The sequence below is a fragment of the Rhinolophus hipposideros genome (assembly GCF_964194185.1).
Source record: "Rhinolophus hipposideros genome assembly, chromosome: 17".
Lineage (NCBI taxonomy): Eukaryota > Metazoa > Chordata > Mammalia > Chiroptera > Rhinolophidae > Rhinolophus > Rhinolophus hipposideros.
The window spans coordinates 25549227-25571867 of NC_138063.1; the positions used below are offsets into that span (position 1 = coordinate 25549227).

General features: G+C 34.8%; 1 protein-coding gene across 2 annotated transcripts in view; it reads right to left on the bottom strand.

Moving 5' to 3' along the window:
- The window catches only part of PIK3C3 (phosphatidylinositol 3-kinase catalytic subunit type 3), a 129298-nt gene that overhangs the window by 9078 nt on the left and 97579 nt on the right, over positions 1-22641 (bottom strand). For both annotated transcript variants that reach the window (XM_081078333.1, XM_081078334.1), the window contains 2 exons: positions 16785-16953; positions 9710-9800 (listed from right to left, as the gene is read on the bottom strand). In XM_081078333.1, the coding sequence (XP_080934459.1) occupies positions 9710-9800; positions 16785-16953 (260 nt within the window). The remainder of the gene's footprint in view (positions 1-9709; positions 9801-16784; positions 16954-22641) is intronic.

The window sequence follows — 22641 nt, forward strand, 5'->3', positions numbered from 1 at the left end:
ATCCGACAGCTCTGCAGGCTCAGGATAAGTGAGTAAAGGAGAGGTAGACATATGAAGTGAAACAAAATGCAGTAGAGTAAGATCTAAGGATATATCTTCAGTGAACTAGCTCTCCCATTTCTGGATCCCCGTTAATGACAAACATGTTCCTTGAATTTAAACCTTTATTTCCCTTTACTTCTAATTAGAGTGATCATGTCTTGACAATTTTGGAACTATTTTTAAAGACATCAAAAAACTACAAGGCAGGAGAAATCAAAATAAAACTTTAGCCCAATTTATCAAAACTTGCATTCTTTTGTAAGTGCTTGAATTACAAACAGAAGATATATATATATATTTGGCATACAAAAAAAATGTGATCTATCAAATATGAAAAAAAAATTTCTTTTATAACAAAGGTTAACTGCGTATAAAGGGTTCACTTGATATCACATAGACTGACTTTGTTATTGTACCCTAGGTCCTTAAGGTTCTAATCGTTTTCTTCAGGCTACATTCTCTCTGTTCTTCAGATTGTATAATTTTTATTGATTCATCTTTAAGTTCACTGACTCCTCCTAATGCCATATCCAATCTGCTTTTAAAGCTATCCAATGAATATTTCATTTTAGCTATTATACTTTCAGCTCTAGAATTTTCGTTTTGTTTTTTAATTCCTAGTTTTTATTTCTCTGTTGAGAGTCCTATCTGTGCAGTCATTATGCATTTATTTTTCCTTACGCCCTTGAAAAGATTTACAATAGTTTATTTAAAGTCCTTTTCTAGTAACTATGACATCTAGGTCATCTCAGGGTGAGTTTCTATTGAGCGCTTTTTTTTCACTGACTATGGGTCACATTTGTCTGTTTCTTCCTATATCTAGTGATATTTTATTAAATAGTTTTAATGTTATAGAGATTCTGAATCTTGTTGTATTCCTGTGAAGATTCATTCAAGCAGGCAATGAACTGGGCTGAAATCAAATCCAAACTCTGTCCTCCCATTGGTAGCCAACAGCACAAAACTCTGCTCAGTTCTTTAAGCTTCTGGCCACTGCTCCCCAACCCCCTGGGACCAGAGAGTCTGTACAGTTTCACAGTCAGTCAGGATTTGGGACAATTTTATATGCAGATGGGGAGTCGGGCTTCACTACCTCTGTAACTTTCATCTTTCCAGAAACTGTGCCCTAACTTCTGTGCTATCCTTTTGCTCCTCATTAGTAAGTCTGCACCCAAAACAATCTGGAGATTGTCTTCAAGTAAAAGGTTACAAACTTGCAAATCTCAGTCTCCACAGTTTGTCTTTCAAGGGTAAATACCCTTTTTTGGTTATGCCTGTTCATGGTTACTCCTCAGTGCCTCCGAATGACATTATTTTTGTACTATATTAAAAAACAGCTATCTGGATCAGTGTCCTTGTCTTTGAAATAGGGTACTCCAAAGCTCAGCAAATTGGAGATACACCAGAAGATCGAGAGAAACAAATTAATATTAATAGTGTCAATTTCTCCTTCTTGTAAATACAACCACCACTTTCACTCTAACATCCCCTAGCAACCTTGTACCACATTTGAACCATCTCAACCACCAACCATTCACAGGAAACACAACAGCTTCTCTGCAAGACAGTCAGTTGGGCACTAATAAAATTCCAACAGTGGGCCACTGTCTACATTTTGAGGAGCCCATTTTACCACGATCATTACCAGCTCTTCAAATTATCTAAAAGAGCCAGTGAACACGTATTCCTTCATTTTAGTCTTGCTTTTCTGAGTTACTCATATAAATTTACCCTTTTTTCTTTGTCACAGTCGCCAAACATATAAAGATCCTGGTAACAACTTCCTCCCATCTTTCTGTCAGCTTTTATACATCCTGACTTCGTGCTCTGTCTGTATGCATCTTAAAGTTTAAACACTGTTTAGAAATGTTATAGAACATGGTGGGACTAATGATTTTCTTCATTTGTATACTACATTTCAAATTGATTATAAATTTTACAGGCTTTTATATTAGCCACATACCAGTTGGTTCTTATTAAGCTTGAAATCAACTGGAACTTGAACAGCAACCAACCAAAACATCAGTTGCTGTATGTGACATGATGAAAGATTCCCTGTTACTGTTAAAAGCTTGGAAGGCGTTTAATACGAGGTATGTGATAAAAAAATACAGTGAATGCTGTTGCCAAGTGCCATCCAACAGAAAGGCAGCGATCTTCAACACCGGACGCGCTGCTTCGAACCTTAATAAGAGTGTGTGACAAGTTTCAATTTGTTCAGTGTAGTCAGTTAGGTGTGAGCTACAGTTGAGAGGAGTATTTTAAAGTGTGTTGTAAACCATCCTCCATGATGACAAAGCTCCGTGTCACACATCGCTTCTTGTATATAATTTTTGTCAAATAAAAATATGACTGTGTGTCCTCATCCACCTTATTCACCGGATCTGGCACCGTGTGAATTCTGGCTCTTCCCCAAAGTCAAAATGACCACGAAAGGAAAACGTTTTGAATGAATTCAGGACTCAAGGCAGCCACGATAACGCATCTAAAGACACTCACGAAAGAGGACTTCCAGAACTGCTTCAGAAAGTGGCAAGAACGATGGGATAAGTGCGTTTGAAGTGAGGATTAATGGCAAGGAGTCTTTTACTGTAATAATTTTTTTTATTTAAATATTCACCATATTGTTTGATCACACCTCGTATAGACCCTAGCCTTAGGCAGCTGGAACTAAATGAGGCAAAATAAAATAGTTTCAATTTTTCAGTTCTTATTTTAAAACACTCTCTTATTTTTAAACATGTAATGATATTAGAGATCAGATCACTTCATTCTTGGTTTCTAATTTCTAATTCCTAGATGATAAAAATTAGTGATTATCACTCTGTCCTTTTAAAGCCCTCACTTATAAAGTGAAAGTAAAATCCATTTCATACAATCTTTATTGAAATTTGACTTACCAGTAGAAATGAACCGTTATATTTAAAGACCTATCTTTTTAAAGCTACCAGGATCTACTCAGTTTTCTCTTTTACTTTTGATATTCATTCTTATTGTAATTCTCAATACAGAGAAAACAATCTAGACCAAAAATTCAAACGTAACATTATCCCTTTATGTTTGGATGTCTTATCTTTGAAAGCATAAAATACTGGTAATATTGAAAAAAACTGAAAATAATTTTATGGAGTATTATAAGCATGATTTCAAATCTTGAAGTTATAATCTTCTAAAGACAGTCTCAAATAACATCCTCTTTGCCAGTAACAAAAAGGACAGATTTTACATGTCGTTGCATCACTTTTGTACTGGACTATGGGAGTGGTTTTAATCTGGAAATTTTGTATTGTATCTAGCCTATAAATACTGCTATTTTTATTTATTTACCAAAAGGCAGCCTAACTTTCCTAGTCCAACACTAAAGGGCAGTGTAACCTCTCAAATTGTGCTGGGGAGGTAATTATTTATTCCCTTGAATTATTAGGCTATTGTCAACTAAGTTATCTACCTGCTCATTTCAATTTTCCACTCATAATGAAATAATGATGTAAGAGTCGATGTGAAACATTAACAAAAAAACCGTTTCTCACAAGATGCTGTAATTGGCAAAATCTGCATGCTCTACAGACTATCATTCAAGTGAAATGATTCTAGAAAGGTTGTAATTAATAAAACACACTTGCTACTCAATTAGCTCTTCCTAGCAAGTAATAGAAAGTCTCTGATATATATAAATCTCATTTTCAGATACCATTTTTACACTTAGTACCATTTAAGTAGAGAGAACATTTTTTATAATAGCCCGACACTACAATCTTCTGAAAGAAGATTTACTAAATATACGTCCATGGCAGCATAGCATTTAAAAAAAAAAGCATGGGCATTTCTCACCAAAGGTATCCACTGTAATAGACACAGTTGTGGTGCCAACCTTAGGTAATCAGAGTAGTGTTCCTAAAGTTTACTGAGTTCTTTGTATTTCAGTGAATTACCAGTTGCTGATGTCCAATCAAGTATTCATATCTGCTACAAAGGACAAAATCTGATTTCTCTGTTTTCAAAATGGAGATCTGTCATATCATTTTTTTCTTTTAACTTCATGGACCTCAATTTGGATACTTAAAAAACAAAACAAAACTGGAGATTCAATAGCATATTTTTAGTATCCTTACACTTACAAGTTAAATGAAACATTTAATGATTATCAAATACAAATAATGAGCAATATGTTTTCCTATATTTGAAGACTAACTTAAAACTATATATTTTTTCTAATCTGTCCTTGAGAATTTAACATATTGATGCGAAAGACAGACAACCTAAAGAAACACAATCCTGGCTATTATATCTGCTCTTCTGTTAAATACTGGATGACAGATACTTTCCTTTTTATACTTCACACTTCTGGCAATGAGACATAACTCCCTGTGCCAGAAGATTCTTTTGGGAACCATAATGAGGAATTATTGAAGTATGTAGAAGCATAAGTAACCTCATCCAGCCTGTGATCTGTGACTCGACTCAGTGGTCAGACCAAACTTGTGAGAGGTTAGGGGAGCTAACAGCTAAGCCAGGGTCTCCCAGTCTTCATATGCTTTGCACATCGACGGGGCTGCCAAGCAAACCATGAGACCTCCTTTTATTTCTAAAGGACAATTTACTAAAGGTGAATTTGAACAAAATAAAACCCATAGATTTAGCCTAAAATTCTTGAACCACACTGGAATTGCACAACTTTTAAATTGCAAGTTCTATGTGCATGCACACCCACAAACACATCAACATACCCAACCCCTAACACGTCAATTAGTACTATTAAATTTTGTCTTGAATAGCATTTTGAAGAAAACTGATCTTGCACCCACCCATATTTACAGGTGTATAGAGCCATTTCCCAAACAAAACGCAGCAACACATTTGTAGAGAAATTATGTTGTTTTTATAAGCAGCACAGTGATTGCATTTATACCTAATCTTTACCCTTTGTCTTTGAAAGCTCAAAATACACTATTTCGAGACTAATTTAACATTCACTAACACAGAAGAAGGCTTTTGCTTAAAATAGTTTAGTGTTTAGCATCTCTGAAATTATAGTGACTTTCATTAAAATAAAAAGCAGACATTCCCCTTTAAATTTTTCTTATTCAAAGTATTAGAATTAGAAAAATGTTTTGCCTTATATTCATTTCCCAATAATTTAATTACAAAAGTAATTACAACAAAGGAACAATTTTCAGTCATAAAGGTGAAAGGAAGAGTTTTAATCTAAATATTACTTTCTTGCTGTGTTCATTTCATTACTTGAGCTGTATTAGAATAAAAAAACAATTCCTTAAAAAAAAAACAGAATTTAATGTAAAGAGTAATTAAAAAGAAAAATGATGAAAACTGAACCCCCATTCAACTACTGCTGAAAGAGAATCAATGCTGTAAAGAATTGTTTCTAATAAGACACATGAATATTATTAAAGAAAAAAATTTACATTGCCAAAATTCCATGAGAGTGGATATTATGGATTGCACGTTTATTAATCTTCTAGGTACCAAAGGTAATTTAATTTTACAGGTCATTTGAAATAGATCTTCAGGTAATTTTTAGCTGCCTGTAATATATAATTTCTTTCTTATAAAGCTTAGCAAAAAAAAAAATCAGTTTAAACAACAACACAACCAATTAATCTTTCAACACAAAAGAGTATTATCTCACTAAACTACTTTGAACAAACTTGTTACCAGTTTAAAATGTTTCTTTTTTATTATTGATTTAAAGCAGGGTTGTCCAAACTTTTTTCAATGTTTTTCACCAAGGGCCGTATACGTTAAAATACACAAACAGCCGGGCCACTCACTCGAGGTGAAGTACGTATTGCCTCACCTGGTTTATTTAAGTAAACTAAGTATATTTTTGGGATTTGCTGCGGGCCAATAAAAAATGGATTGCGGGCAGCAGTTGGTTCAAGGGCCGCAGTTTGGACACCCCTGATTTCAAGGAATACACAACTGAAAAAGCATTGTTAAGTGGTCACGTTTATCCATTAAACTAGTTCTCCTTTCCCTTAACAATTTTTTTCTAAATAGAGATTCATATGTATCAAAAAGTTTAGAAAAGTTTTAAACTCCTTGAAGGCATAGGTAACTGTCCTCTTTCAACACACCCTTCCTAGTAGCAAAGTTAATCATTTGCTGGGGAATATATATGTTTTTTATCCCAGATATTTTAACTTTTCTTCATTTACTAGTACATTCTACAGAATCTGACTAAGAAGTCTCATTTCCATACGACAGGTTTATAAAATAGCTCCCTTCAATTTACTCAAAAGAGCTGACACACACCTTTGTCAGTGAGGCCTTTTTGCTGCCTACCAACTCTTAAAATTTCCAGCACCATTACCAACCCAATATTTCATTTCTTCTCTTACTGTTTTTCTCGGTAACAATGATCACTACTAATAACCATATACTGGGGTTGCCAAAAAAATATATACACATGACTTGTATTCCTCTTTCGTTATTGGTATATGTTGAATATTATAATTTTAATACAGTGTTTTCCTTTCTTAAAATGTGTACACATTTTTTTGGCACCCTCTGTATTTTACCTACTTACTCGTTTCCTGTCTATTTCCCTTACTAGAAGGTAAGTTTCATGAGGACAGGACATTTTGTTTTATTATCACTACAACACAAACACTGAGACAATGCTTGGCACATAACATACAGCTCAATAAATTCTGTTGCATGAATGAATGAAGTATAAAGAATATTCATGGAAAGAATATACTCAAGCTGTGGGGAAAAAATTACCTTTGGGATAGAGGAATGCAGGTGAATTCAACACTAACTGTATTTTTACTCATTAATAAAAGGTTTAATAGGGCAAAATGTTAATATTTGTTAAATATGGGTTGTAATTAATGGATGCTTGTTATATGAGCATTCATATTTTTTATGACTTAACTATTTCATATAAAATTAAGAAAAAAACTAGTACAATCAGTTTGCTAATTATTGGAAATTAATCCATCCAGTTCTATTAGCACTATAACACTTTGCTTTTATCAATATGCGTTATTTTTATTAGACTATTGGGATAATAGTGCTCTAAATTATTAAAGGATTAAAACAATTTCTGAATAAGCATCTCAAAGCACCAAGCAACAAGCGGCAGGCACACTGAGCCACTACCCGTTACTCACTGATGTTTGTGATCAAGGAGTACATTTTAAACTGTGACCCTATCTCACATTTTGGGGCAATTGCATTTCTAAGATATAGGCAAATCAGAATAACAAAAATATATATTCCATATATAAGTAATCAGATTCCAAATAAAATTAAACAAATTTGATATATACTAAAATAAGTTATAGAGACAGGAAAATATTTCTGCACATTGTTATGATTACTCAAATCATTTGAATAATCTGTACCTTCCTGAAGCCTTCCTTCTCAAAAGCGCTACTCTGTTTCTAGCTGGCTTCCATTCATGAGGCCAATGTAAAAATTTTCCAAGTCGTAACACTACAAAGTAACGTCAGCAATCGTTATTTCATCAAAGTATAAAAATCTACTTCTACTTCATTAAAAAGCCAGACAATATGAAGCAAATTTTAGCCTATTCCAGCATAATTTTCCAATATTATAATGACTTTAATGTCAAATTTATGTTGCAGTTGATTACTTCATATTCTTGATAAAACAGCAGAAAACAAAGAAACCTTTTCTGAAATACCCTTTTGGGGGAAAATATGGTGAAAAACCATTTTGTCAAGGTGCACTTAATTGAAGTTAGAATAAACAGGTAGGGAGTATTAGCCTAGAGAAAAAATAACTAATGTACATGCTTTTTTTCCTTCATAAAGTAATTTCTTCATATGTTAAAAAATAGTGCCACAAAAAATACTGGTAATAAAAGGGCATTGTCCCTAATAAAATAATGATTTTTCAAAAAGAGAATCCAAAATGGAACAAAAAGCTCTAATAAGAACAAGAACATGACCTAACTGGCAGAAGAAACTGGAAGACTCAGTTTGACAAACACTGTTAGAACTTTTATAAATAGCTTTTGAACATGAGTGAAGTCAGGGAAAAATGAACATATGACAGAGATAAATGGGTTTAAAATAAACAGCAAAACAGACCCTGAATACAGCAATGCAAAAAAAAAACAACAAAAAGCAACATTTGAAATATGGGGCAGCAATCAATTATAGCTAAGGAAATTTTTATCAACTAACTATATTTCTTGATGAATAAACTTTAGTGAATTAAAAAATACATAAAATGACAAAAGCAAGGCATGTCCAAAACTAGTGTGATAAGTAGCCTATTTCCTATGTGGGATAGGGGGAGAGGTGGTTACTGAAAAAGTGATTGCTGGATAAAATAATAAATGAAATCCCAATAAGAGCATAATTTTATTAAATGGCAAAACAATGAATTATTTAAATTAAAATTCCTCTAATTGCTTGCCAAAGACTTAAAAATTAGGTAAAAGAGATTAGTCTCATTCATATTTGCAATGGTCTGAATATCTGTGCCTCCCCCGAATCCATGCTAAAATATGAATGCCTAATGCGATGTACTAGGAAGTATAGCTTTTGGAAGGTACTTAGGTCACGAGGGTAAACCCTTCATGAATGGGATTAGTGCTCTTATAAAAAAGACACCACAGAGCTCCCTAGCTCCTTACACTATGTGGGAATATAAGAAGTTTGTGACCTGAAAAGGACCCTCACCTGACTATATTGGCACCCTCATCTTGGATTTCCAGCCTCCAGAATCGTGAGAAATAAATTTCTGTTGTTTACAAGCCACCCAGTCTCTGGCACTTTGTATAGCAGACTGAGTGGACTAAAACAATGCTCCATCCACAAGGACATCTTTCCAATGCTCTGTCAGTTATGTCAGAACTTAGGGCTTTTCGGGCCAATTATTTTCAACCACCAGAGAAATTCCATCAGACACTGCTACTGCCCTTTAGTTATTTTATACGTTTACAAGTTAAAAAGCTATACTATCTTTATTTGAAGTTCAGTATTAATAATCATATTGGTATTTAAGATCATCTTATGTTATCTTTGGGTAAATAAAGTGCTTGATATACAGCCTCTCCCTCAACCCCAATGAATCAGAGTCAGAAATTAATTTGAACAAAAATCTTCAAATCTGTTACCCTTTGCTCCCACCTCTTACTGGAACTCAAGGTAAGATAGTTTTGAATAACTATTCATCTACATGACAGCTTTCCTTTGTTCATCTCTTTACAGGTTGAGTTAAAAAGGTCTCTACTCTACTGACACAGTAAGAAATCTCTATAATGTTGGGTATAGATGGGAAGGATAAAAAATGGTGCTTTCTCCTACATGCTATTACAATATTTTGTTTCTGATCCTTAGTACGCTTAGCCTGGGAGTGCCAGGAATCAGGTATCCTACTAGGAATAGTAAAGAAGAGCTAAACTTTTCAGGACGAAGAGCAAAGGCTGTGGTAGAAAGCGCTCTCTCTAGATATAGTGGCCTATTCATGTGACTGTGGGTATGAATCATGAAAGGGAGAGCACTGGCTGCAGAGGTCTTGAGAGGAATGTGAAAAAAAATTATACATGCGGTCTCTGCCTTATGTTGTCACTCTAGGGCCAGGCTAACAAGGGGGAATTGGTTAAAACCCTAACATCTCTTGTATATATAAAAAGTAGACTGCGATTCTAAGCATGTATAAAAATTACCTTTTTCACAGTTTTATCTGGTTCAAGAGCAATGTCAGGAATGTTTGCATCCACCATCAAGGAAAATAAGTTCAAAATCAGATTAGAATACCTAAAGGAGAATGGGACAGAAAAAAAAAATAGCAATGTGTTAGGATTCTGCAGTTCTTCCTTGTAACAAGAACACCCCTAGAAATACTGGTAGCTAGATCTTTATAATAATTACTATTACTCCTATGGAGAATAGAGTGTGGGACTCTTCAGCAGCTGTCTCAATGAAAATCAAGTCCTGAAAAATATCTTATTCTGGGCTCCTGATAGAATGCCTTTTCTAGGTTCCACACCATGGAACAAACTTTTGGAGTAACCACCTAAGAATGACATTCGTCTCAGTTTCTAGTAAGTATATTCTTTTGGAAGGGGTATAAGAAGAATCACTTCCTACATAATTAGCATTTTACTAAACAATGAAGATTTGTCTTTGCGAACTGATGACAAGACTCGGCCACTTGAAGACCACTTCAGTGTGTCATGGGTAAATGAGCAAGAGAAATCCTGTCATCCCACTCATCATTCATGAGTATCCTCCAGGGACTCTAATCCCCTCTCTAGGAGCTACAGCAACTGGTTTGAATAGAAGCAATCCTAAGTAAAGCAGAAAAGAACTAGTAGTCTACTGTATTAAAAATGGGCTAGATATTTAAATAGTATAATTTTTGGATTAAGCTGACCCCTCCATGAACTAAAGGTTTATCCTCACCAGTCCTCAGACTTTTCATCTTCCTCCAAAAAAGGAGAAAGAATGTTACTATTCCAAATGCTCGTTTTCAGAGGCAGGGCCTCATGGGAAAAGGTGTACACAGGTGTGCACTGGGCACAGTCCTCCTCCAGCTCCAGAATACTCTCTCCTTGGACAGTTATGCTCTCAGTGGTCCCTTCGCACGACAGTAATAAAAGGTGATTCAGATGTGACTTTGGGGACAAATGTGAGTAAATAAAGCTTTGGTGTCAGGCAATGAACGCTTTTAGCTGGTCTCAGGAATAAGTGTCAACACAAGTGCCCTGCATTGTCTTCTCTTGGGGAGGGAGGTCAGGAATCTTTATTCCAGCCATCTACCTACCCACAATATAAAAAAGCACAACCTGTTACATAAAAACTATCTAATATTTGAACTGTAATGATAATGGAAGTTGTAGACAAATGAGTATCCATATGAACCTCAAATGACCTATTTTATCATCATTTTTGGATTTTACATTGCCCACGAAAATCAGAGGTACTATAATGAAAACTTCTACCTTGATGTAATCTTCTAATCAAGTTAGGTTCTAACTCAGTTATTCTCTTTTTAAAAAAAGTTAAATACAGGTAACCCCCATGTAACATGGCACTTCTATAATACGGTTTTACTCTAACACAGTTCAAGAATGTGGGAAAACCCTCGTACAACACGGCATCCTAGAACACGGTTTCACTCTAACGTGGTTTGAGAATTAGAGAAATCCCCGAATAACGTGAAGCATAATAAGAGCTTTTAAGAGCAAAAAATATCTCATTCGAAATTAGGGAAATCCCCAAACAACATGGAACCTCATAACAGTTTTTAAGAGCAAAAGGTATTTCATTCGAAATCAGGAAAATCCCCGAACACGGAATGCAATAAAAGCTTAGTAATGATGACGAAGAAAACATTATTTAATACATATTAACATGTTATACTTTTGGTGAAAATTGCTTTAGTAAAGATATTTTTCTTAATTATACAAATATGTTGTTTTTTTTAATTGTTGGAACCTAACCCCCTTTTTTGTACTAGTTCTTTGTTTCATATAACCCAGATTCACATAACATGGCTTTTTTTTTTTTAAGGGACCTACCAACCGTGTTATATTGGGGATAGCTGTAGTTAAACAGCTTTCACCCAGCTTTAAGTCACTGACTTTCCTGTGGGAACTGATAAAAAGTGTATCACAGATGTTATTCCAATTCTACTCATATTAATTTTATTCATTCAACCAACAAATATTTACTGAGTACTCACTCTATACACTGCTCTAGGCACTAAGGACATAGCGGTGAACTGAACAAACAAGGTCCCCACATTCATGAAGCTCACATTCTGGAGGAGGCTGGGCACCCACACAATAAACTGATAAAGATAATTTAGTATCTAGTTGACTGGTAAAAGATTTTTAAAAAATAGAGGTAACAGGGAAATGGTCAAAGATTGATGGAGTGGGGAGAGGAGTCATCTTAAGGAGGTATGACTTTAAGTGTGATGAGAAGCAATTGAGTGGAGTGATACACTCAGATATGCATTTTTGAAAGCTCGCACTAGCCATCTTGTGGAGAATAAGAAGGGAGGTAGGGGAACTACTTCACAGATGTCCACATGGAAAAGAAACAATACTGAGGTTGTCAGGCTTTATTTTGGAGATGGAGTGGGTGGCACTTGCTAATGGTTTCAGTAGAGTAGAGGAGATAGCATAGAGGGACTAAATGTCACCAAGGATTTAGCCTAAGTATAATAATAGGAAACAGTGGTTATTTAACAAATAATAAAGAGTGAATGAAGGAACAACAGGATTTGAGGCATAGAATCAAGAATTCCATTTAAGACATAGTTAGTTTCAGATGCCTACTAGGTTCTTAACAAAGATGCCAAGTAGGTAGGCAGCTAAATCTCAGAGGAGATATCAGGGCTAATGGTACTCAACGTCATTAGCATTTAGATCCTATTTAAAGTTACAAGACTAGATGAAAATGCTTAAGGAGAGAGGTTAAGGAGAAAAAGATCCAAATTAAACTCTTTACACTGGTAATGGAATTTCTGGGTAGTTCAATATGTAGAGGTCAGGCAGAAGATGAAAGAAATCACCAAAGAACCAGGAGCGGCCAGTAAGGCAAAAAGAAAACAGGAGAGTGGGCTCCCCCAAATATAAGAAAGGTTTTTAGAAACCAAGACGTGATCAACTATGCCAAAGCTGCTAGAAGAAAAAGTGGCCACTGAACGTGGGAGAGGTAACTGTTTATCTTGATAAAATTAGTTTCTAGAGCAGAGCAGGACTGGAAGCCTTACTAGAGAAGGCTGAAGGAAGAAAAGGAGGCAAGTAAGTGGAGACAGTGAGAATGGAACTTTTTAAAGTAGATGTGCCGTGAAGGAAAGTGAAGAAATAGGGCAGCAGTACTGTGTTTAGCAATATCCCTGGCCTCTCCACTAGGTACCAGTGGCACTCACCCAGCTGTGGCAACCAAAACTGTCTCCAGACAGTGCAAAATGTGCTTTTGGGGGCAGGGGATGGTGGTGGTAAAACAGCTGCCAGTTGAGAACCATTGATTTAGAACCAATGGCGAGAATATCATGACGGTTGGATTTTCTTCAGTAACACATACCCGTTGCACCGCACACATGAAATAGGAAGGCAGACAGTGCTGAGGAGTTGGAGTTTCAACAGGTGAGGTTATAGGACTGGATTAAAAATGCCTAAGAGTTTAGAGGAAGGGACAGTAAGAGTGTAGGGCCATAAAATTCAATGGGGAAAGGAGGAAAGTGAGAATATGAAGTAGATTATAAATGGAAGTATCAACGAGGTTTAAGACTTGTAGAAATGAGGACACATTCAGAAAGAGCTGCAAAGGATAGGTGTTGATCAGAGTGGAAAGCTTGGGATCGAGATTTGTGGAGGGCTAAATTTACTAATACTGATGAGAGGGAGTGACCAGTGTTGGCTCTAAAGGAGGAGAACAAGGCCCTGAGAGGGCAGGTCATGGCTGGACCATCCATATGGATGCTGAAGTCAGGATCAGTCATGAAGAAGACAATGAGAGTCCTCAGCGAATGAGAGTGACTGGGAGATAGGCAGAAGATGGTTAGCAGTGGACAATATATCTGATGGTGTTATCATGGTGCATATATGTCTATGCTTTCCTTTTTTAAGAAAAAAAATAAATAAATGGCAAGAGAAGAAACAATTTGGATGTGGCAACAGGGAGCAAGAAGGGCCTTGAAGCCTCTCTCTAAGCGTTGTGGTATGTAGGATATGGAAGTAAAGGATCTGCTAGGGCTGCAAAGACCAAGGTGTCAGCAGAGGACAGCCAGCTGCTACGTATTATGTGATGAAAAAAAGATGCTTTTTCCATGAATCCTCAATTATTCATACTCTGCTTTGTTGATTATATACATTTTCTCCCAGTTTTGCCATAGCACAATCTCAGGAATCTACACAGTAACACAGGGAGGGGAATACAAGGCTCAATTTTGAAAGATGCATTTCAGAGGTTCTCAAATGGCTGCCCATTATGATTTACTGGAGGAACTTCTTGAAAATATCAGCACCTAGCCCCAGTCCCAGATGGTTTAAATCTGATGGGGCCCAGAATGGCCCCTCCCTGCCAGTGTTCCCCAGGTAATTCTAATGGGCAGGCAGGATCCATGTTAAAATGTCTATCTTTATGCATAATGTGTTTCTTTTTCAAAAGGCAAATATTAATTTGTTCTGGATTATATGCTGGTTTAAATTTAACCACTCATCTTTCTATTATTATAGCAAAGGGAAACAGAATACAAAATATAAAATAGAACAATCTAGAAGCTTAAATATCCAGTTACTTTGTGGAGAATTTTTCACTTCCTTAACTGTATTAATCTTTTTATATCTGTTGCCATTAACCTGCATTTTCCACTTAAGACAGAACAAGTGACCCAAAACATATGGCATATATTAGTCATTCAATATCCTACCCAGAAAAATGTATTTAAAGGTTACTAATAATCTTTAAAACCATTATCAAAATATATATAATGTTATGTTTAAAAAAATAATGATAGAGTGGGAAAAGTGTGCAAAATCAAGTCTAGAGAAAAATGTAAGGATGAATGTCATATAATTTAGATTTTTAAAAAAGGGGTGAGTTGAGTATAGAGTTCAAGAAAAATGTATTCTTTCTCTTACCCATGTACACCAACCATCCTGTTACCCACTGCATGTAAAGATAGTCTACATTTTCCCATAAAAAACCTTCAATATACTAAAAATAGAAATGCATTTAACTACAATGAGTGAGGTTCTTACAGTGATTCACAGGTCTATTTCAAATACAACCTCTCCAGTTTGCATACAACAAATACCAAACTCGACTCCTATTTAAAAAAAAAGCTTTATTTAATAATTGTACTACATTGAGGAGGGAAAATAATGACATTAATGATGAAAGACAGTGCGATCAATATATTCACTGCTGTTTGGAGACTAGGCAAACAAACTTTTGTCTATCAGGTTAATTCCTATGTTCTAAAGGAAATTTTTACTAACTGAATCATATTCTAAAATACAACATTAAAAAAAACGTTAAATAATATTAGGGTCCAGATAACTGCAACTGAAGCACACTGAACTTTAAAAAAAATAAAACAATTTTTATGAAGACTTAACATAAAATTATTTAATCTCTTTGCGATTTTTCTCAACAGTGAAGAAAAGTTAACTTTGGCTCCACATTAATAAACTGTCTGTTTTCTCATGCTACAGAATTGCTACTAATCCATTATCAGTGACAGTTTATAAAGCGCAGTGCTTTCTTTCTGCTTTCAATAAGATAGAGTATCTTTGACATTTCTCTAGTTATCATTTCATATCATCCTGTCTGCCTCCTCACTGAGATCACCATGGTTCCATCTAGTTTTCTGTAAGCTTTGACTATTTTAAATTAAAAAATCCCAGATATTAAAGTAGAACTCTCAATACTCTGAAGTTGCTTCTGCATCACCAGGCAAATCAAAAGAACACTGATCTTCTCATTATTCCTTTAGCATTTCTGGAAAGTAAAATTGAGCCACTGTGCCACCCAAAGGATAAAGAACGTGGTCATTTGTAAAATGCATGTTAGGAGTTTGTGGCGTGTGATAGAGAATGAGTTACCAATGAAGGCTTATTAAGCCAATGCACAGATTAAACCTGATTAATGTAGGACAGCCATCTTCCTACAATCAACAGTATCAACATTTGCTAGGCACATAGCTTCACCCCGGATGTGAAGCAGAAATTCTGGAGGTTCTCATACAAATACAGAAGTATCTCATTCAATGAACACATACTGAGTGTCTATGTTCTAACCACTCTATATGAGTAAATGAGGTTACAGAGACAAAACAGAGCCCCCATATATAGGCAACTCACTGTCTGTGGGTTGTATTTTCACCTGGAAGAGCATACAGTGTCTCCTGGACTGAGATTTTCAGCTAGACTAAGAGTATTCATTTTGAAGAGTTAGGTGGAAAACGGAGTTAGAGACAAATGATCCTGTCATTTCTGACTAATCATCAGAGCTATGGCCTGAATTTAATAAACACAATTTTTTTGTTTCCTGACGATATATATTCACTCCTAAGTAAACTAGGATGAAGGAAGCAGAGAGATCATGGCATTGGAGGAAAAAGGAGAGAGATAAACCAACATTTTTTTTTTTTTTAGTAGAATGACTGATGAGGTGCTAAAGAGAGACAAAATCATTGTAACGTTTATTCTTCATTCATTTAACAAACTTCTAAATGCTCCTGATGAGCAAACAAAACGAAGGCTGATAAAGATGCTAAGGAATAAAAATGACTGTATTGATATCACTCTAAATAAGCTAAATGCTTCATTGATAAAGAAGTGGGAATCAGCTAGGGAGAAGAAAATAACCCAGCTGGTGATTATAACCCTTCAAGGCTGGCCTTGGGGAGATCTGAATGACAGGAAGCTATTTAACATTTTCTCTATCCCAGCACTGCCAAAGAACACAGTATATTTTATTAAAATGATTTCAATCCACTGATTTTGAAGCCTCCATCTGCTTAATTTTGTGTAATGCCAGCTTCACGTTTGGTGAGATTTAGCAATCAGATCATTAATGGGAAAACAAGAAATTCTATCTTTTTTCTTTTAACATCCAAGTGTTTATCAAAACAGATATCAAATGTACATTAAGAAATAGTTGCCTATGTCATTCTGAAAAAGAATGATGCTAAAGAATGTACACATTTGAACAACTCTATTTTTCTTGCTCTATGAAATGAATTTACCAAAATTCTCTATGTCAAACAAATCAACTTACCTTCGAAGGTGGAGAAAAGCCGTGTAGCACTGTTTACGGAACTCCTGGTACTGCTCACTTTGCGTGCCCCCCATTCCTTCCACCATTTCTTTATTCAGCTTCATTGGAGGAGGAAGAGGCTTCGGATCCCGGCCCAAGATATACCCAAAGTCTATGTGGAAGAGTTTGCCTGGGTGTTGATAAGAAAATCATTTGTTTCCAGAATTATCTTAAGGAACTGGGAAGGGGATATGTCATACAATTGGTAAAGTGGTGTCTCTTCATAAAGAATATTAGATGCAGGTGAAGTCTATCAAATTGTTTGATCCTCTCTAAACCCAGGCCTGGGAGTCGCCTTTAGAGCAAATTTTAGTTCCTTTCAACCCACATTCATTCAGATGAAATTACACTTAACATCATCCCACAGTGACATTAATTAAAAAATTTAAATTCTACTTTTAGATGCCCACAATCAGACAGCCAAAACCTGGACAAGGTATTAGCATAAATAATATCTTGTAGCAAATCTCTCATGCTGAAGCTTAAGCTAACTAACCTTCATACAGCAGAAGTCCATTTCTTTTAAGTATTCTTAAAATGAATCCTTCCTTTAACTTATCACTATTCTTCACCCCAAACCCCCATCAAAAAAATCCTCCAAATTTCAAATTACATTATTAGCTCCATCTAAACCATTTCCAACTAATCTGTGTCACTGGTTAAATTCAGACTAAGAAACCAAGCACGATAGTCACATCTGCCAAGAGCTGGGTACAGCTGCTGCGTACATAAAGATAAACACTGGAGCAGTCACCTAAACTCATTGACCAGATATCAAAAATATGATTATTCACTTTACAGAATGACTCACCACAGAATTCATAAAGCATCTTGTGATTTACAGGTAGGTATAAAGTAGCCATACATTTTAACACAAAAAGCAACCCCATGGATCCCACAATTTAAGATCCACTCAGGCAGGGACTTATATGCCTGTTTGTGTGTTGCTATATCCCCAAGCTCAGAATAGTTTCTGGTACATAGCAGGCACTCATTGTTGAATGAAGGAATGAATTCATTTAAAAAGCTAACTTGCCCACTCTTGTTTATCTTGTAATACATTATGACCTGTTTCATCTGGAAACCAATCCTCAATCGTGTATTTGAGAAGCTTACCTTTTTCCTTCCTCCTCAATGGTCACCAGCGAAAAACTTTTCTTCCTGAGCTGCATGTGTTGGGTTTTTGCACACTTCTGCTATCTTGCAAAATATTTATATATATTGACTATACCCAATCAGACGTTACCTATACCCTCTTCTGTCTACCTCTTTCTCCGAACATTATTACTCTTCTCTGTGAATTTTTATACTCCATCATGAGATCACTGTGGGGAAATATAAAACAATGGGCACGGAACTGACTCTGGTTGTACTAATGAAGTCCCAGGTCCAAAGATCAATAGCGCTGCACAGACAGGCACGCTGAGCCAGTAGTACAACTATACTTTAGTACAACTGACACCTCCACGTCTCACTTGATCAAGCACGTGACTCTAAGCAATTGGCTTAGTCTTTCTAAACCTCACTTTCTAAAGTGCAAAATAGGTTAATACTGATAATTACCTCATAAGGCAGACTTAAAAGAGAGAACCTATCTGATATTTAACATGGTACCTGGTATGCAGCAAACACTCTAAATGGTAGCTGTCATTATTCCCAAATAAGTTATCGATGAGTCTATCAAGCAAAATAACTACCTAGAAAACCTCATTTAAGTCAACAGTGGTTACAGCTATAGCCTTGCCCTATTTTAGAAGTTATTTCTCTAACTCAGAGAAAAAAGCCATTTTAGTCTGACTACAAAACTAAAATCAAACTATTCAATATCTACTGACCAGGTCTCTTAAACGTGATTGCAAATGTTTATCTTAAATACTTCAAACACTACTTTTAAAAAAAAAAAAATTTAAATACTGAACTTCATTCAATTTTAAGTATTAATAACTACAATTTTAAAGATGTTTAAAATATGCTGAATTGATATTTATATGCCCCTTATGCCTGAGATCACAACTGGCGGTAATTAATAAAATTAAATGCTAAAGGTATAAGCAATCTTATTTTTTGCAATGCTTTCATGCATCTTGCTTACAAAGACAAACTAAATAATACGTTAAGTTGGAAATCTTATAAAACTTGGAAAATGAGAAAGAATTCAAAAATCTACCTAGGCCTGATTTTAAAAAAAAGTCTAAATTTTAGACAGTAATGAAATTAAAGTAAAATTCAAGATAGATACTGGGACTATGTTCACGTAATGGTAAAGAAAACTAGATTGCAAATTATCTGGAGTTGACAGAAGTTGCATTAAATTTGGGACATAGTGTTCACACATAAAGAAAACAGTAGCTTACATATGAATGCTCATATAACAAGTATTCAAAGATTTAACCACTACCATCAGCCAGCTGTAAAAAAAGTAACCATTGCCAATGGAACTATTACCCTGAAAACTAGATTTATCCAAATCATGTCGTCTTTTTTTTTTTTTTAAGCTTATACAGGCTTTAAATGTTCTATTCAAAATAGAGAACTGGTGAAAGTTCCATTAAGAATTTTTAAGAAAATGGATCTATCTATTATAGTAAATGACAAATGGGGACATAAGATGAGAAGAAATGATAATTAGAAATAGCAAGGAACCTACAGAAAACTGGAAAATGGTTTTGTTTCCCACCCCCCAAAAAATAACAAAGGAACTAACAGCTTTGCTAAATGGTTCCTCCAGCTCACACTAGAACTACCTAAATCTGCATGCATTTTCTAAGCAGTTATTAATGAAGCTTCTACCTCACCTATTTCTACTCAAACATCTTAGCTAAGCGCATATTAATTTGTTTACTCACCTTTCTCCCTCACACTAAACTGTTAATAAACAACTAAGAGTAGTATAATCAAGAATCTTGTTTTATTTTTGTTATAGTTCTGAAACCTAGGATAGTACCTATCAGACAGGAGTACTCAATATGGCTAATTTGCATTTATTTAACCAATTACACCTTAATTTTATGTTTACAGCTTAGATAACTTTTAATAACACTGAGAAACCTGAACATTCTTATGAAAAGTTGTTTTGTTTTAAAATTTTTTGTGTCTTCATTTCCATGAAGATCTACAATAAAAATAATAGAGGCCGAGTCTGGACCATCTGGATGCTGCTTTACTAATTGGTAGTGTCCTGTGATCTCAGTGCTTTTGACTGGGTTAGTATCAAACAGCAAAGCTACTTTAATTGTGTTCGGCTAATACTAACCAAAGCAGAATGAGTTTCACCTTGATATTACATGACAGCATCCTGAACAATGGAGGTTATGAAGTAGTAGTTCAAGTCGAGAAAAGTGTTGTACGAATATTCATGTGGGATATGATATTAACAGCACTCTGAACTCAAATTCACTCTGCAGATGACAATTTAACTTCAATATTACTTCTGTCATACTACTGTTGTTAGATTAAATTTAGCCATTTGTAACATGACTTAATTTATAAATCTGTTTTTATTTTACAGTCATGTAAGAGTAGATGTACAAAAAGTTAATAATCAGGTTTTATGTTTGCAAACATTTAAGATTGTAAAATGCAGTATTCCAACACAGGGGGGATTCATTTCTCTTTAAGACAGTTCTGTGTAGTACTCAAGATTGAAAAACACCTTTTCAGATCCCCAAATAGGCTTCAGAGCTCTCTAAACACAATGAAATCAATTTCTGGGGAAATCCACAGAGTTCACCAAATTCCCATGTGAAGTCCATGATTCCAAAAAGATGAGAAATTAGTTTTAGAATAAGGAATTTGAGAATTGTCAGAATCGCTGGGAAAGAATCATCTCCTAATCTCTAAGTTGAAAGGAATATGTTATTGTTGAATTTGGTGAAAAGTCCATTATCAACTTCTATTAAGGATTTCATTGCCTTCAACTATATGTGTATCGTCTGTCCCACTAGCTAAGCACTTCATTTGGTGCTTTACTCTCATTCTGGAGTCCCCATTTATTTTCTACCTTGGTAGACAAACACCATTCTTCTCTTCCAAAGTAAAGAGATGAGGAACATACATTATTATAAGCACAGATAAACTTCCCTTGGTTTTATTTAATTATTTAAATAACATTGTTTTGTTCCAGTATAATTCCTAATGATACTCGCATTTGAGTAGATAACCTATCTGACCAATCTTTAATTCAAAACTGCCACCCGTAATAAGCCACGCTATACTAGTATCAAATGATATCAGCCATTATACATGCTTTAATTAATGGGCTCTATGCTTTTAATAGGAAACCCAGCCCCGCTTTTCTTCATTTCATTACAGGCATTACTGGAATTCCAATGTCAGTTATGCATCATTGCTTACAAATGAATAGTGTATTTCTATCCTTCTTATAGGAAAACTCTCAACAGGATTACTGCCTAATTATAAGGTATAAAAAATGCAGTATCTAACAATGAAACCATTATTATGCTTTGCAAGTTCGAAGAGTCATGTATTTTAAAAAGAGGCTATTAATGTTTTTTGGTTTTTTTAATTATCCTCTTACAAGGGAATGGCTCTTTTAAAGTTAATATCTATAGATGAAACTTGTCAGGACTTTTAAAGTGCACTTCATGAAATTAAGAAGAAATGATTTAAGTAATTCAGGAAGTGTGGTCTTATTCAAATCTATTACCTTAAATAGTCAAGAGGTAAAGAGTACATAAAACAAACTGAATGTTGACTGTAAATTCCTCCTTATGTCCCTGACTTGTTATACAAAGGGAATAAGTGGAGTTAATTTAATTTTCATGTTATTTGCATAAATGACATGAACTTATTTCTAAAATTAGTTCGAGACATTTGTAGTTTTAGGATTAAAGATAATAGATACTGCTGAAATTAATAGTATTTCATAGCAGTTTTTCTAAATTTCCATTTTGTCTATCTAATAATTAAATGCAACCATCTTGAAATTGTTAATTATTCCAGTTTTCACACCTCTTACTCCAACTATTTGACTTTCTTCTTGTTCCCTATACTGCAACCCTAGTGTTTTGAAAATCCCACAAAATTCCCAAATTAAAAAATTCTTCCTGCCACTCAACTTCAGAGTAAATTTCCCATTCTCCCAGTGATTCTGTATACAACCTGACATGTTACTATTTTTCCAAAAATACCTTTCTATCTCATGTGAATGTTTTATCATTCCTGTCGTCCCACCATAAAACCTAGAAAAAAAGATGGTGGCGAACAACTATTTATTGATACCATGGATCCTCTATTTTTGGAATTAAAAATGCTCCCTGTACCCACACTACAAATGCCCCAATACTTATGAGTGAAACTCTTATGATATACTTGGTTACAGGTATCTCTCAATTATAATTAAAAGCATAGAAATGATGAAATATTTTTCAATAGTTTTTGAGTAATACAGAACAATAAGACATACGTAAGTACAGATTAGTATAGACATTCCAATTATCTGCTAAATGTTTCATATAATTTATTATTTCACACTCAACTCTTAAGATGGCTTCTTATGAACAGTGACAAAAGTATGCTAACTGATGAAAAGGGGACAAACCATGTCTACTAGACAGTATATATTGACTATACAGTCTATTTCCATTAAGAAAAAAACAAATTTTTAAATGTTATGTTTTTTCTATAGTCATTAACCAATGAAGGTTTTCCCCCTGAAATACTCTTCTTCTAGAGAACTGTTTAATGTCTAAAGCAGAACAGTAACCCCTTGAAGATGAAAAACAATGGCCTTCAATGAGCAATTCTAAAATATTTTGGTCTCAGGACCTTTCAAAAATATTAATTTAAAAATAGTAAG